Source organism: Crocodylus porosus, unplaced genomic scaffold (assembly GCF_001723895.1).
Source record: "Crocodylus porosus isolate Cpor-Errol unplaced genomic scaffold, CroPor_comp1, whole genome shotgun sequence".
Classification (NCBI taxonomy): Eukaryota; Metazoa; Chordata; order Crocodylia; family Crocodylidae; genus Crocodylus; species Crocodylus porosus.
In genome coordinates this window covers 16,835,013-16,851,798 of record NW_017728911.1, presented here as the reverse complement: position 1 = coordinate 16,851,798, position 16,786 = coordinate 16,835,013, and the positions used below count along the sequence as shown (strand labels likewise).

General features: G+C 38.6%; 1 protein-coding gene across 8 annotated transcripts in view; it reads right to left on the bottom strand.

The window, feature by feature from the left end:
- Nucleotides 1–11,624: 11,624 nt before the first annotated feature.
- ZNF280D (zinc finger protein 280D) overlaps nt 11,625–16,786 on the bottom strand; it is an 84,053-nt gene continuing 78,891 nt past the window's right edge. For 4 of the 8 annotated variants that reach the window (XM_019533509.1, XM_019533512.1, XM_019533514.1 and 1 more), the window contains one exon: nt 11,625–13,596. In XM_019533509.1, coding sequence (XP_019389054.1) covers nt 12,960–13,596 — 637 coding nt within the window. In that variant the 3' untranslated portion in view covers nt 11,625–12,959. The remainder of the gene's footprint in view (nt 13,597–16,786) is intronic. The other 4 variants (XM_019533510.1, XM_019533513.1, XM_019533517.1 and 1 more) reach the window with 3 other exon arrangements.

The following is a 16,786-nucleotide window of genomic DNA, read 5'->3' as shown; positions in this document are numbered from 1 at the left end:
TTCTCTTCTTGAGAGTAAATAAGCCCAGTTCCCTCAGCCTCTCCTCAGAAGTCATGTGCCCCAGGGCCCCAATCAATTTGTCTCCATCCTTTCTGTAGTGGGGGGGCCCAAAACTGGCCATAGTACTCCAGATGTAGCCTCCCCAGTGCCAAAAAGAGGGAAAGAATCACTTCCCTCAATCTGTTGGCAATACCCCTAATAATGCAACCCAGTAAGCTGTTAGCCTTCTTCATAGCAAGGACAAACTGCTGGTTCATATTCAGTTTATTGCCCACTGTAACCCCCTGGGGCTTTTTCTGAAGAGTTGCTGCTTAGCCAGTTGGTTCTCAGTCTGTACCAATGTATGGGGTTGTCTGATCAAAGTGCAGGACTTCGCACTTCTTATTGAACCTCATGAGATTTCTTTTGGTCCAATCCTCCAACTTGTCTAGGTCTCTCCCAATCCTAGCCTCATTCTCCAGTTTATCTACTACCTACATCCCCACCTCCTTCCAGGTTGGTACCACCTGCAAGCTTGCTGAGTGTGCACTCCATCTTCCAGGCTGCTGATTAAGATATTGAACAAAACTGGCCCCAGGACCAAGTCTTGGGGCACTCCACTTGATACTGGCTGCCAACTACACATCAAGACATTGATTACTACCCTTTTAGCCCAACCATCCAGCCAGTTTTCTATCCACCTTACAGTCCATCCATCCAACCTGTACTTCCTTAACTTGCTTGTGAAAAGGTTGTACGAGACTATATCAAAAGCCTCAATAAAGTTAAGGTACATCACATTCACTGCTCTTCCTGCATCTACAGAGCCATTCATCTCATCATAGAAGGTTGGTCTGGCATGACTTGTCCTTGGTGAATCCATGCTGACTGTTCCTAATCACCTTCTCCAAGTGCTTAGAAATGGATTCCTTGAGGACCTGTGTTCCATGATTTTTCAAGGGACTGAGGTGAGGCAGACTAGTCTGTAGTTCCCCAGATCCTTCTTTCATTTAGTAAAGATGGGCATTATATTTTCCTTTTTCCAATTATCCAGTACCTCTCCTGATTGCTGTGAGTTTTCAAAAATAATGTCCAGTGGCTTTGCAATATCTGCCAACTTCCTCAGCACTTCTGGGTGCAATGAGTCTGGTCCTGTGGACTTGTACACATCCAGCTTTTCTAAACAGTCCCAAACTTGTTCTTTTGCCATTGTTGGCTGCTCATCTCCTCTGCAAATCGTGCTGCCAGGTGTAGTTTGGGAGCTGACCTTGCCCGTGAACTGAAGTAAAAAAGACAATGAGTACTTTAGTCTTTTCCACATCATCTTTCTATAGGTTGCCTCCCCTATTCAGTAAAGTACCCACACTTTTCCTGATCTTCCTTTTGTTGTTGACATACTTGTAGAAACACAGGTGACTGGTGCCAGGGCCAATCTCTCCAACTGGGGGGGGTGGGTAGGAGAGGGTCCCCCCATGGCCAATTTGGCTGACTGGTGAGTGGCTGTGCTGCTCCCAAAAGCAGTGCTTGCAGGGGGGTACCAGTACTCCTGCCTGCCCCTACCTGCACATCACCTAAGCAAGGAGTGCAGCTGGTCAGGGGGTGCACCAGCATTTTCAGTACACATAAATCACTGTGTAGAACCCATTCTTGTTGCCCTTCACAATCCCTGCTAGCTGCAACTTCACTTGCACTTTGGCCTTCCTGATTTCATCCCTGCAGGCCTGAGCAATACTCTTATCCTCCTCCCTAGTCGTTTGTCCATGTTTCCACCTCTTGTAAGCTTCCCTTCTTTTGAGCTCACTGAAGAGTTCCCTGTTAGTCTTAGGCCATACTTGCTAGTCTTTCTGCACATTGGGATAGTTCTTGCCTGCACTCTCAGTAAGGTTTCTTTAAAGCACAATCAGTTTTCCTGCTCTCCTTCCCCCTAAGACTGGCCTCCTAGGGGATCCTGCCCATCAGTTCCCTGTGTCAAAGTCTGCTTTTCTGATGTCCAGGGTCCTTACTCTGCTGCTCTCCTTCCTTCCTTCCCTCAGGATCCTGAACTCAATAATCTCATGGCCTCTGCTGCCCAAGCTGCCATCAATTTCTATGTTCCCCACCAATTCTTCCATTTGTGAGTAGCAGATCAAGAGCATGGTCACCAGTTGGCATCTCCAATGCTTGCACCAGGAAGTTGTTCTCAACATGTTCCTAAACCTTGCTGTGCACTACTGTTTTACCCTCCTAGCAGATGTCAAGGTGATTTAAGTCCCACGTGACAACCAAGGCCTGTGATCTGGAAATTTCCACTAGGTGTCTGAAGAAAGACTTATCCTCCTGATCTGGTTAGCTCAAGCAGACATTCATCAAGACATCACCTTTTATGCTCTCTCCTCTGACCCTAACTCAGAGACTTTCAACAGGCCTATCTTCAGTTTCATACTGGAGCTCTGGGCATTCAGAAAGTTTTGTTTTTTTTGGTTTTTTTTATATACAGAGCAACTCTTCCTCTTCTCCCCTGCCTGTCTTTCCTGAAGTTTATACCTATCCATAACAGTGCTCCAGCCATGCAAGCTATTCCACCAAGTCAGTTATTCCAGTCACATCATAGTTCCATGACTGTGTGAGGACTTCCAGTTCTTAGGCTCCATACATTTGTGTATAGACATCTGAGGTAAGTAGCCGATTGCCCTACTTTCCCAGGAAGAATGAGAAGGTCTCTTCCTGCCTGTGCTTCCTTCACGTCACCCACTTCCTCACTTACCTTAGGATTGTGAGTAGTAGTGAGGTGGTGAATTAGGATTTTCTGCCAAACAGGTACAGCTTCTTTAGGCCTTTGTATTTTGCAGTGTTTATATGAGACTCATCTGTTTTCTGCACTAAGATGACCCATGAGCATAGGCTGATATGGCTCAATAAACACTTCGAAAGACATGAGAAAAATCTCTACTTGAAAAAGGCAAGGGTAGGTACCCTGGTGAGGGGTAGGAGCCAGTTTCCACAAGGAACAGATCTGAGGTGTTTTGTGCTCTTGGTCCTTAGGTCATTTCTCAGTCCTCTGGCTACATGTCCAGTGGCCTCGGCAATCCTTCTGAAGATGCTGAAGCTGAAGGTTGCATCACTTGTAGCACGTTTAATGCCAACCAACCAGAATGGTTATGTGGCTCCTTATTACAACCATTCTATTCCATTATAGGGCTTGGTGGCTCCCTCTCTTTTCCAGTAAGACAACACTGAGCTGCACCTGGAATTTCTGCCTTGAAGCTGAAGGTGTGCCAGTACTGTCTGCCTCCATGTCAGCAGAATCATTTTTGATGCCTGTGTTGACTTCAGTGCCTAGGTCTTACTGGTGAGATCTTCTCTGCATGTGTGAACATCATGTAAAACTGTTTCCCAAGCCTATTAATAGCCTCTATTGTTTCAGCAAATGAAGTTTCAGTCAATTGTTTTGTGACTTGTTTCTCCTCTAAGAGAATGATCAGCATACTGAATGAGCATGTATCCTGCATATAATTGATCCAAAAAAGCTTTACTTATTCTACAAAAGAAAGGAGGAAGCACAAAAAAGTTAGGATTTGAAGCAACACTTAGATCCATCACTTTGAAGAGCTCTTTAGAGTGGAAGTGAAGTCTGACTACCAAAATTAAATAAATATATGAATAAAATAAGTCCAGATAGATCACTTCATTTGCTATTATTTCCCACAGATGCAACTCATTTTGAAGGGTTTTTTGTTTGTTTGTTTTTTGAAGGATATGGACATTTAGCAAGGGCATAAGTCTGGTTGGTTGAATACTTGCCTGCCTTCCTCTCCCTGTGACAGGCAGAAAAAGGGAAGTAAGGAAGAGCTGCAGGTGCCTTACCTTTGAACAGGAGTGCAAGTAGCACAGGATCTTGCATACCTGACATGTATGCACACCTTCAAATGGATTTCACATGGATGTATACATTATACATGCACACTGAATCAAAATAAGCTAAAAAAGTTTTCTTTCATTTTTTTTCACTATGCTGAGAAATATAGCTTTGGTAGGAACAAAGGAAGCCAAGGGGGTGGCATAAATCTTTATCCCACAGAAGATTCAACCTGTATCATTTAAAAACAACACTAAAAAAGCATTTTTTACAATAAAGTCAGTTTGAACAAACTACAATAGCCTGTAAGCACAGGCAGGGCCATTGTATCATTTTTGCCGGACTTACGGTATTAAATAAATGAAACTGCACCTTATCCCTAGCTCAGTAAAATTTTTCCATCTGAAAACTGAAAGCAAAATTATCTGGAGGCCATCTCGAAGAATCGTTGTTGTAGTTCTTCTACAGAATTTAGCTTCTATTACATATTTAGGCTTGGCAGGATTTGATTTTTGTTAGTATAGTGTTGATAAACATCAGTTTAACTTCACACTTGCACACCACTGGGAAAAATATTTCCATTGTTATTAATCAAAATTTATAGAAAGAGGACACAAAAAAAAATTATAGCTGATGGAGTATGTGATGACAGGGTGAGCAATCCTACAGATCCATGCCAACTGTAGTTTGGACTGCAACTCCCAGAAACCCCAGGGGACTGGGAACAAAGGGCGAGTGGACACAGGACTAATAGCAGCTCTGCTGCTCAGCTGGTGGCAGTCCTACTGTAGTTATAATGGGTCACAAAAGAAAATCTATAGAGGAATACTGCAGTGAATACCCTTAGAATTAAAAATGGTTAAAAGATTAGCAAGGAAGATGAGATTTTGTACTACAGCTTGTAAGACAGAAGTCACCTGACAGACAAATTGCGTTACTGAACATATGAACAGTAAGACTCATTTGAAATTAAAAGTCAAAGACAACACAAGCTATGATGGAAGCCTGCTTGGGAAGAATGAGACAATGGAAGGAAGCAGCAGTGGATTTTTCTCACTATCTGGTATGCATGTTGTGCTTTGAGGCAATTACAATGAATGCAGTCCTGGGTTCAAGCTATTTATTTGTTCTGCTTTGCAAATATGCACCAACAGCTCACACTTGCTTAGAACTTCATTAGCTGGAAGAAGAATACTTGCCTTAAGTTATTGCCCACCACCAAGCAGTGATTATTGAGTGGTGAGAAATTTTCCTTAGTAATTGATGAAACCCCCAAGCTTGCAGAACAGCCAGCAATTAACACCCTTGCAGTAGTCTACAGTGATAAAAATAAGTCTGTAAATAAAATTCTATTAAAATCCACTGTTGTTCTTCGACACAGGGGTCACGTCAGTTTGTATTAAACATGTACGGCCTAACACGGGGAAACTGTACATCAATCAACAGTGACTCTGCAATGTACATGCAACGCCTAGTGAAAGATTTGAAAGAAATGCATTCACATCTGCTGCACATTCCATGTATTGTTTATCTTTTGCATGTGGCCATTGTTCATGCATTAAAAACAGACGATTTCTGTGACATCACAAATCTCTAGCACATTTTCCAGCAAGATTTAAACATGCCAACAAGCAAAGGCAAGTGTTTTTTTACAGTCTGTGCCAGCAACAATGCATGTCCATTGGATTTGTGTGTGTACCCTCACCTCCCATGTTGTGCAATCTTGCTGGTTTTCCTGGCTTGCTGCAGCAAAATACATCCATACACATTGGGACAGTGTGACAGACTTTCTTACAAAACAACCAGACAGTCACTTCAAAGATAGCGGCAAAACCATGAGGGATGGTCAAGGATGATGGAAACCAGCAAGAACTGTACTGCAAATGATCTTTTGCTTGTGCATTTTGGGATAAATACATGCTGTTCATTTGCAAATGGAAACAGATGCACCCCCGATATATCACACTGATTCTCTCTTTAACAGCGATCGACAAGCTGTTGCTGATATAAATAATACTTTGAAAAGAGTGAAACTTAGGGCAATGGGCTCTAAATGGCAGCCCCTTTCATCTGCAATGCATGCTTTTGCTTCAGAACTTCAAAGCAAACTGAAAGCAACCATATTCTGCAAAGTACCAGACGGACTCTGTGGATTGGGATCCATCTTTGCTGATGGTAAAGTGTTTGACCCATTAATCAAGGCTCAGATGTCACACAATCATAGTGGCTATGAAAATATTCTGCATATTTTCTCTTTCAAGGCAGAACAGTTCAAACATGACTGACTTGTACATGGCATGTGAAACACCCTGTGATAGCAACATAACAGCATTTGATAACTGGAAAGTTGAGACCCAGTTAGTTACTGACTGTCTTGTCTGGTGTGGCATTACATGCACTCACAGTGCCAGACGCTTCAGTGTCTGTGGAAAGATCACTCAGCTTGTTTAGAAAAGTTCAAGACAAATGTTGTATGTGCCTCTATGAAGACCAACACAGACAGCTCAACATTTTGTGCTACAATTAAGACAAACTCAAATTTTGAGAGCTTTCAAAATCTGAATTAGTCTGTTGGATCTAGCAAGTTAACCATTCCAGTTACGGTAAAAAAAAAAAAAAGACCTGATATTTTTAAAATACATATATTTTAATTTTAATTAAATGTTACTTAATTAACAGAATGGTTTTAAAACAGTACGATTTATTGATTTATGGATATTAACTTTTTATATTTTCACATGCAATTTTATAAGGCTTTTAACAGCATACTGTCATTAATAAATTGTCTGCCCCCCACACCTCTAATTTTGTGCAATCTTGAAAATTTAAATTGATAAAAATAAAAATCTTAAAAATAAATATTGGTATTATTATGCATTGAAAATGATAAAAAATAAAAATCAAATTCTGCCAAGCCTATACATAATTAAATAGCTATCAGACAATTTAACTCTAGAAATAAAAGGAGTTTGGGTGAAAGCACCAGGAATCACTTCTGATATTGAGAGGACCCTGTCTCATAGCAAGAAAATAGAAGCAACTGGGACTGCAGGCCATGTTTTAATGCTAACTATCAACATCCTGTGCAGTAAATACCTTCCAGAAAGGTAACTCAGTTATCCTCCAGTTTCTCCACTACAAAACTACAGCTCAGAATCCTTCCCTCAAATGCTTACCAAAATTTCAGATAAATAATTATGGCAGAGGTGTCAAAAATATTGCTTGCATGCTGGAACCAGCTCACAGAGCTATTTTATCTGGCCTGCTGGGCTACTGGAAAAGGGGTGGGAGTGGGGGCGGAGAGGAGGAAGAAGGAAAGCATGGCCTGACACTGAATGGCCATTGGTGGCATAAGGGTGAAGGAGAGCTGCACGGACACAGCCTTGTTTGCTCTGCTGTCACCATCCTCACCACTGTCCCCACTGCCATTCTGGGCTGGATCCAGCCTTAAAAGGAGTCCCGTAGTCTGGATCCAGTTTAGGGCACAGGATGAGTTTGACACACCTTATTTATGGTATTAAATCACAGCCACTTCTTTAAATCTTCTTTTCTATCAGGCAAAAGAGGTAATGAAATTAATTTTATTTCAAAATGTAAGTATACTCTTACTGTTTTTAAATCTCTACTTTCTATTTGCATTGTTACTACATTGTCTCTTCCAGTTCTTTACCTGAAGGCTCTTGACAAGATTTGGTGAATCTGAAGCACATCATTACACAAAGCAGTAAACTGAGTTTCGACTTTCTTCTACCTCTCAACTGGAACAGGTAAAAGAAGAACAATTTTCTATAATTCTACGTTAGAGTGAAACTTGATCACTAATATGGTAAAATAACCATTTTTATAAATTATAATATATGCAACAGTTTAAGGTGTCAGTAAAACACACTACTTGGATTGACAGATTTGATTTGCAGCCATACAATGACCTATAAATAATGGCATATTCCCACCTTTTGGTGTTTACCGCACACTGAAAAATAACCTTGAAAAAAGCACATCTTATACTTTAAAATGTCCAACCCCACGAAAATTAAGTACATTAAAAAAATCTAAAATAATACATGTCTACAAATAGCAACAAGTATGAACAGCTGACAAACTGGCAGTTTTCCTCAGAATTGGCCTAATCTTAAATTATATGACATAGCTACTATCTGTGTAATCTGAGCACTAGTTTTCTTAGTGGATATGGAATTAGATTTTACTAAAATAAAAAGCAAACATACATATTACATTGCAATTATCCATGTGGCTGTCATTTAAACCCTCAGCCTCTTTGAAATAACCATTAGAATAGTAAATAAACCTCACCAAAAAACAGCATGCTATTTTACGAGTGTAGATGTATTAGCTTTATGGTGGCTTGCAGGCACAAACAATTAGATTAAAGTCCTAGAAAATGAAACGTTTCACCGATAAGTATTTTCCGCCTTTTGTTTTCATCTGGTGCAACACTGAAAACATCAGCAAGCTAATGTGGGTGGCTAGCTTTGGTCAATAAAAACTTTGATACAATATTTTTATTTTAGTGTTTCAGAGCTGGCATTGTAATCCAATAAGCCAAAGCAATACAACATAAAGAGCCTCTTAGAGTTGGTCTATAGACATAAATTATGGGATGAAAATAAGGTTAATTTCTTCCACAGCTGTATTAAAGAGAAAACGTGTAACCGTCAGTGGGACTAGGTGTCTGGACCATATCATTACTTTGCCATTTTTTATCTCAGTTGCTTCTAACATTTACAGTACACTTTTTCAGGTCACACAGGAATCATAAAGCATTAACTTCTTTTTCTAGTGGTGTTGAATCTCAAGTGCACATTCTAAAGCTAAATGATCGGCAATGCATGTGGCTTTAGCGAATAAGCTCACAAAGCACAACATTTAAAGATTTATCAAAAGATCAACAACTAAATATACTCAGGCTTTAGTCTAAAAAGTAAAATTACTAAATACTTTATAAATCAGCAACAAAACTGCACTGGGGCAAGCTTACATTCTAACTTCATAAACTTTAAGGAAATGCAAATAAATTCTATGCCCTGGCTTGATGGTAACAGTTGGGGCAGTACTTTTTACTAATCAAAATAAATTAATAAATTATATTTATTTTGAAGTATCAAGGATCTTTTGGCTCCATCCTAAGGATCTCAAGGCTCTTCTATAGCATAGATTTTCTTCAGATTCACCAATTACTAATGTTACTCATGCACCTTTTGGTAGCATTTCATTTTCCTTTTCTCTCTCTCATTTTCTGAAAAATTAAATTTGGATTTAACTTTTTTCTTTTAAAAAGTTTTATTTATTTTTTAATCTGATGATACTTTACGTCTGTTAGAGAAGACAAAGGCTGTGTATATACATTCAAATAATCTGGGAGAATTCTCTCAGGTTTGTTCTCCTTGTAAAGAAACTTGCACAGAGCTACCTGTACAGACATTCAAATAACAAAGCCCTGAGGAGTGGAGAGCCTGCACTGTGCACACATCTCATCATGCTCTGCAGGCTTCCACAGTATGCCTGGCAACAGATCAAAGCAATGCATAGGGCAGCCCTGATTGGCTGACCCAGACTGCCCATGGCTGTCCTGTTTTTCCCTACAGTACAATGGGGAATGTTCTGGAACAGCAGAATCCAGTGAGTGACACTCTCTCTCAGGAGGAGGGGAAGAAGCTGGAGGATCATGTTCTTTTCTGAGAGAAGCCATAGTATGTATAGACATTTGCTCACCCAAGAGAAACTCTCCTGGGAGTTATTTAACAACCCTGGTTACATTTTCTTCTGGAATAGCCATTTTTACTCTAGAAGAAAAAGCCTGAACACCTGTACACTTGTGGTCTCTCCTGGGAAAGCAGCGACTCTCCCAAGAGAAAATGAATGTATATACAAGGCCAAAGTCTAAACAGTCTGCCTGCTTAGAGTCTCCCTATGCCTGAGGATGGGTGTCCATGCCTGCAAGCTTGCAAAGAACATTTTTTCCAACTTTTCACTTGGTTTAATAAAAGATATTACATTTACCCAAAATAACTTTCTCTGCTTAAACAGTTCACCTTGCACCCAGAATTAAATGTTGATGACAGTATTTAATTTGATTTGTTCCACATTTTTAATCAACACTTAGGAAAAGTTCTGCACAAGTGACTTTAGCCTTAACCACCCAGATAAGGTGAACCTCACACCAACTTTATAAGGGGAAACCTGAATCATGAATAATATAAATGTTTTGCCCAGGTCACACAATAAATTGAGGGAAGGTTTCATAATAGTAGTTACATGCTTTAAAAAGGAGAGAATCTGGTGATTCACAAATGTGTATGTAAAATATTATCTAGGTAGATTAGTAAGGCAATAAAACAAAGGAAACAAATGTATTAGGGCACCAAAGACCTATGACAAAACTAAGACTTTATTATAGCTGCAGAAAGTTAAAATTGTCTCCAAATCTTGATAAAACGAGAGTATCTGAATTTCACATAAAGCTCACGATATATCTAACTTATCTCCTGTAAGAAGTACTTTACTCTTGAACAAGAGCACGTAAGTGCCACCTTCTTGTTTGCTTGGAAGGGCTATAGTCTGAGATGGTGAGTTGTTTAACCCTGAGTGTTACATTCTGTATGCAGCTGGAATTTCCACTTGGATCAAAAATCTACATAAGCCCCATAACCAATGCTTTTATGTTAATATCTTGCTATATACATACAGGTTACCAAAATATTACAGATCTCTAATACAAGTTTTTTTCCTCCACCTTCTCAGTAGGGGAGGAGGTGCTCTTAAATTTCAGTCATTTTCCCAAATTAAACCTATTTTAAAGAGCAAACTTTTGCATACAAGTTTGGCACATCACAAAAATGCATTTAAAAACAAACTACAACTTTCAGCTAAATCTTTTCTAACAGCTATATATACTAGTCAAATTATACATCTTGGATGAAGCAGAAAAACACACTAGTAAAATTTTCCCTTAGGTTCTGTCTCCACATAGCTTTCTAGAGTGCACATTGCTCAGACACCCCTTCAGTAACATAATGAGTCTTCTGACCTGATTAAACAAATTTTATCCCACCATTACTTACTAGGATACTGTACTTATTTTAGACTCTAAGTAGAATCACCAAACAAGATTTAAAAAACCCAAATAAACCAGGCAAGGACACTCGCATCCTGGACCTGGTTTTCACAAGTCTCAAGATTAATTGTTTCTTTTAGAGTCTAAAAGCAGGAGTAATAAAAAAAAAGAAAAGAAAAACAGTCTACAATGTAAAATAACTACCCTTCCTAGCTATTTTGTAAATATATATAGGAGTTGCCAAATATTTAAAGCTTTTATCATGTCTTGTCATAGTTAGCATTTTTTTAAAGTTCCAGTTCCTTGAGTAATCAATTTACAAGAGTTTCTCACCTTTATCAAAGGATACATAATAAGTTAGAAAATGTGCATTAGTCAAAGCTCAAAAAAGGCAGAAACTTTTATTATTAAAAAAAAAAAATTCTAAACTACTCGGGGGGGGGGAGGGGAGAGTTGGGTTAGAGGCACAATCATTCGGAATTGTACGATTCACTTAATACTGAAGCAGTGCCTAAAGGCCTATGCAATGAAGCTAGAAGCTTTACTTATAAGCTAGCTATTCTATGCTTTCTAACTCAAAAAGACTATACAGTTCATAACAGACAGATAAGTAAGATCCCATTGAACCAGTCTAGTACAGCAGAGGCACCAAATGACTAGGAAGATTTCCTCTTGTAATCTCACAGGTAGCATACCTTGTCAGAATATAGAAGGACAAAAATGATTTCTATGTACAGGCACTTGTGCATTTAATTTCAAACTCATTATATACACCATTCACTAAATTTAAGATAAATGATAGTTCTGCAGACAGAAACTAAAATATTTAAAGAAATTGTAAGGCTGCACAAGGTAATCTGAAAATTAAAATTATTCACAAAGACAGTATTTTGTTGCAAATATTTACTCAAAAAGTAATATTTACAGCAGTGTTTAATAGCTGTTCAAAACATTTAACATTCATTAAAAACAAAACAAAGTCAAAGCATTCTAAAGGATTCAAAAAGAGCATTTTAATTAAGTTTGTTAATATTTCAGAGCAAGCTACTGTTAATCGTATTATGCATTCCAATACCTTGCTGCTAGCTACATAGCAAAAAAACCAAAAAATGTTTTTCAGCAGCCATATTCTTGTACATAAATTAGACTACAAAATGTCCTGAAATCAAATTGTACATCTCTGCTTTATATGCCCTTGATTTTTGTAACAGTTAGCAAGTAGCAGCTGCAAAAATGGCAGAATACATGCCAGTCTGTTTCCAGTTCATTTCATTTAAGTTTCTACATTAAACCATACTTTGGTTTGACTTACAGGCCACTCTTATGGGTCTACCACTAATTAAAATCATTAAAACAACAGTAATGGCCTAACAGCTACAGTACTTTGAGCAGTATGTCCTACTTTATACAATGAGTACATCAGGTATTTCTGCACAGCTTGCACACTGAAAAATCCACAAATATATATTTATATTGTAATAATTCCACTTTCACTGAAAGTTTAATTAAGATAAGCTTACAGCCTGGCAGAATTACACCTGTACAGAGGTGCATAGATTCATACAGTTCTGGCTACATGCTTTGACAAACAGGAATGTGACGTCAAATCCAAAGTGGGTTTATGTTTATCCAAACTCTCAGTAGACCAATGCACCATTGTGTGAGCATGCTCTATTTCAGCACTACAATCTCATTTACTTAAAACCTTGCTGTTAAAAGGATTCCTGCATAGGGACTATCTCATCTTTTCTCCTTGGCTAACAGCAGATCACCTTACCCTAGGAAATACCACTGGAAAATATTTGTTGTTTCCATTTTTGAGTGTCAGCTTAGGAACACATTCTCTTCCAATCTTTCGGATACATGTGAATACATGCTATACTTTATACATTTAGAAATTCAGTAATCTAGGTTGTATATTTGTATAAACTGCCTTCTTCATAAAAAAAATTGCTCTCTTCTTTTTCTGTCAATACTCTGATCACCATCAATGAGCATACCCATCAAGAATGGCTCAAGGCATTGTTACCATTATTTATATTAAAGCTGAATAAAAGTTAATTTATATTTTCAGCTTTCTTCATTGTCATCTGTCTGGTTTACAGTTGTCTCTACACTGCTGGGACTGCTTCCTTTAGAACAGTCATCCGTTTGTTCAGAAACCAGTCCAGTTTTCTTTGATGAAGATGTAACATTACCTTTTTGAAGTATTTCTGTAGCTTCATGCTCTAGTACCTCTGAGGGAGTCAAAGGCTCCAAATGAATACTGCCTTGTTCACTAATGTCAGAACTAACAGATTCAGGTTCATCTCTTTTTCTTAAAAACTGCTCAAAACTAACATCTTCACCCAAAGTCAGTTTTAAGTCCTTGGTGTTCACAGTTGAAACTGTAGTTTCACCCAAGCTATCCTCTTTATTCTGTTCATTCAAGATGGCATTTTCTGAACTTGGAGAAGTTTTCAGTTCAGTTGTATCACAAGTATGCTTTTGTTTTTCTCTTATTACTTGATCATTGTTTTCTGAATCACAACATGGTCTTCCCTCACATGCTGAGTTCTTCAAGCAAGTGTCCTGGAGCACTATATTGGAGGCATCTTCCGCATTTGACATTGACGTATTTTCTTCAATCTTTTCCACTGATGAGCCTTTTTCACTTTGATTTCCATTGCATTCTTTTGCTTCCTTTGAAGTGTCATTTGCTTGGCTGCTGGAAAAAAAACCCCAAATAAACTTAGCATTCTTAGTTAACATAAAAGTATTTTAATATACAGGTCCTACACTGCAAAGTGACTCTCTATAGAAAAGACACAGTAGAGTTTCATATTTATTTTGTCTTGCCAACTTACATAGTAAAATATACTCTATTATAAGTGTTTCCTTCTTTACAGCCCTGCAAATTAAACCTTACATGTAACAGGCTAGTTTAGGGGTCAGCAACCTTTTACTAACAGTGGGCGGCAGACTGTGTCCCAGATGAAGGCACAGGCCACCATACTGCTTCCAGCCATTTCAGATGTCCCTGTTCTGTAAAGGGCTGCTCTTTTCCCTCCCTAATGCAGTGTCAGCCAAAAAAATGTTCTGCTATAAAGGGTGGAGAACTAAAATTTGAGTGGATAATTTGCCAGTAACACTGATCAAAAGCTGTAGTGAGGGTGAGATGAAGCTGCTGGAAGGAACTGGTGTGCTGTTAAGTAAAATGTGGAAAAAGGAATGTGGGTTGGATTGGACAGTTGGGGTCAGCACTCTTAAAATACAGACTGGATCAGACCCTTGTGGGTCAGATCCAAGTTCTCCATGGGCTCGATCCAGTCTGCAGGCCATAGTTTTCTTTCCTTCTTGCAATATAATACCCATCATGAAGATATAGCAGGACAAATAATGCCCTTCACTATACCCGTGCACTTCCATTTCTTTTTTTCCAAACTGCAATCTGTGAGACAACCTATTCTATTGCATAGTCTCTACTGAACTAATGCAAATCTAACTATTTTCAACTTATTAAACAATTCTGAAGGTGACAAACAAAAAAGCCTGCTCATGCAGCATCTTGACCAACTGGCTCTGTATAATGCCATCAGCAACAGAAACTTGCTTTAATCATTAAAGTGAGCAACTGTGAACCTCAATTCCCACAAGCAGCAAAACATTTTACATAGTCACTTTTAGGAGTAAGACTGTATTTTTAATTAACCCAAATATTAATGATGTAAGCAACGTCAATGAACAACTTACATAATAAATCACAAGTCGTAGCATATAAGACGAATCTTTAAAGGGTATTGGTTACACCTAGTTTTAATGTATCATTTAAAAAAATAGTATATACTCTTCTAAAATGGCGAGAAAAATCAGAATGCTCCAAACAAAAACTAAATTATCTCTTCAGAACTCAGTTTATATAGGAAGTCAAACACCAACAGCACATCTGATTTTCTAGTCCTATCATTCAGTTTAATCTGGTCATACATACTGATATATCACTGATTTAAGATACCCTTGTAAAAGTGCTTCCTATTCGTTATGGGACTACTCGCTTCATTGCTATACTTGCAGTGAGGAGTTGTATTCAGAACTTTTATTTGTTCAAGAAGCTTCATTTCTAATGTTTCCAGACTGGAAGAAGCCCACACTACCTGAAAATGTTGATTGTGATAGATAAGGAAAAAAAGGGGAGATGGAAAACTTACACAGCTGGACTACTTGGAGGTTTCTCTCAATTCAGTTTTTTAAATTTTAAATTGTAAATAATCTCCGTATGGCATGCAGCCAAGGGATACACGAGGCATAACAGAATAATAGGAAGTATTTTTGCATTAAAAAACATTTGTATAATGTATTCAAGGAGTTTAAAAATGAGTTGAAACTACTTTTAGCTAAAATCACCTTTAATATTGGCTAAGCAATCCAGGTAGACCATTGCTAAACCCTTAAAAATAACTCGCAGTATTTGGATTGGTTGCCTAAGTCTAGCTAATACTGTTTTAGCATGAAGTGATTTAAAACCAAGTTTTAAACCTCTTCAGGAAACAGTTCAAATGCAGACCAACACCAAATGGCTTTTTATTTGTCTAGACAAGTATCAGTTTAGGGTGTTGTGGTTCTCCTGAAACAACAGATAAATAAGAAATAACAGTTTTTCTGGTATTTTGTTTTTATAATATTTGCAAACTGCAAATCCACACATATTATTTTACAAACTTTGCAACAATTTCATTGATCCCCTGTAATAAATTACACTGCAGTCTAGCTGAATGCTAGAAGAAAATAAGTGTTATTTTACCCTGGACACTACATATTACACCAAAATTTAGAAGTTGTTCTACTTTCAAACTTTAAGTTAAATCATAAATATCTAATCAGCTTGTAATTTATATTGCATTTAAAGGCAATAGGAATTTTTGTGCATAGTATAAGCCTGACAGAAGAAATTCAGCGTTCAAGAACATTTTTTTGAAGTCTAGAAAAAAATAAGAGGCAATCAGAATTTAAGTTTCCCTATACTGTCACACCAATTGTCTCATTCATATTCTGGAGGAAATTATTCAAGAGGTAATTCAGCCTTCCTGCCCAACAAATCATCTTCTGCTGAAACTGTCAGACACATTACTACTTATCTGCCTTTACATTTGTATATTTGAACACCTTTATACATTTAACATTCAGTTTATTTTAAATCCATAATTACAAAATAAAAATAAAAAGGATTCCAACCCTCCCAACTCTGCCAAGGCACACTAGGAAGAGAGACAGACCTTGTAGAAGCTAAAGGATGAGAAGTTCCAGTCCAGGTTCTTCCACTCAGAATGCCATGGCTAAGGATATTAAATGTCCCTTAGGATACTAGATTCAATGTACTTATTCTTCAAAACATTTGAGTCAATATAGTAGAAAAGAACAAATGACTAGGCCTGTGCAAAGTGGCTAGTATTCACTTTGGATTCAGATTCAGCCAATTTGGGGGACACGGATTCGATTCAGTGATTCGAATCACTGTCCTGAATCAATTTGGCTGAATATGATTAAGAGATTTGGCTGCTGCAGCCAAATCTCCAAATCATACAGGTCCATCTCCTGCCTGCTTTCCCAGACCCGGGAATGGCTGCCCTGCCTGCCCCAGCTCCCAGCACTTGGGAGAAAAAAAAAGCCCCGACTCACCAGGTGCTGCCCAGTGGGAGGCCGATCCCTGCTGCTCTCCAGTGCCCTATGCCGTGTGGGGGGCTCTACATGATCCCCCGCCCACTGTCCCAGCCCCCGCATGGCTGCCCTGCCCACCCCAACTCCAGACCTTTAAAAAAGACCCCAGAAACAAAAAAACCCCACCACTCACTGGTTTCTGCCTGGCATGGGGTGATCCCCACTGCATGAGCCCCTCCAAAACCCCAAGGCTGCTGCAGAAG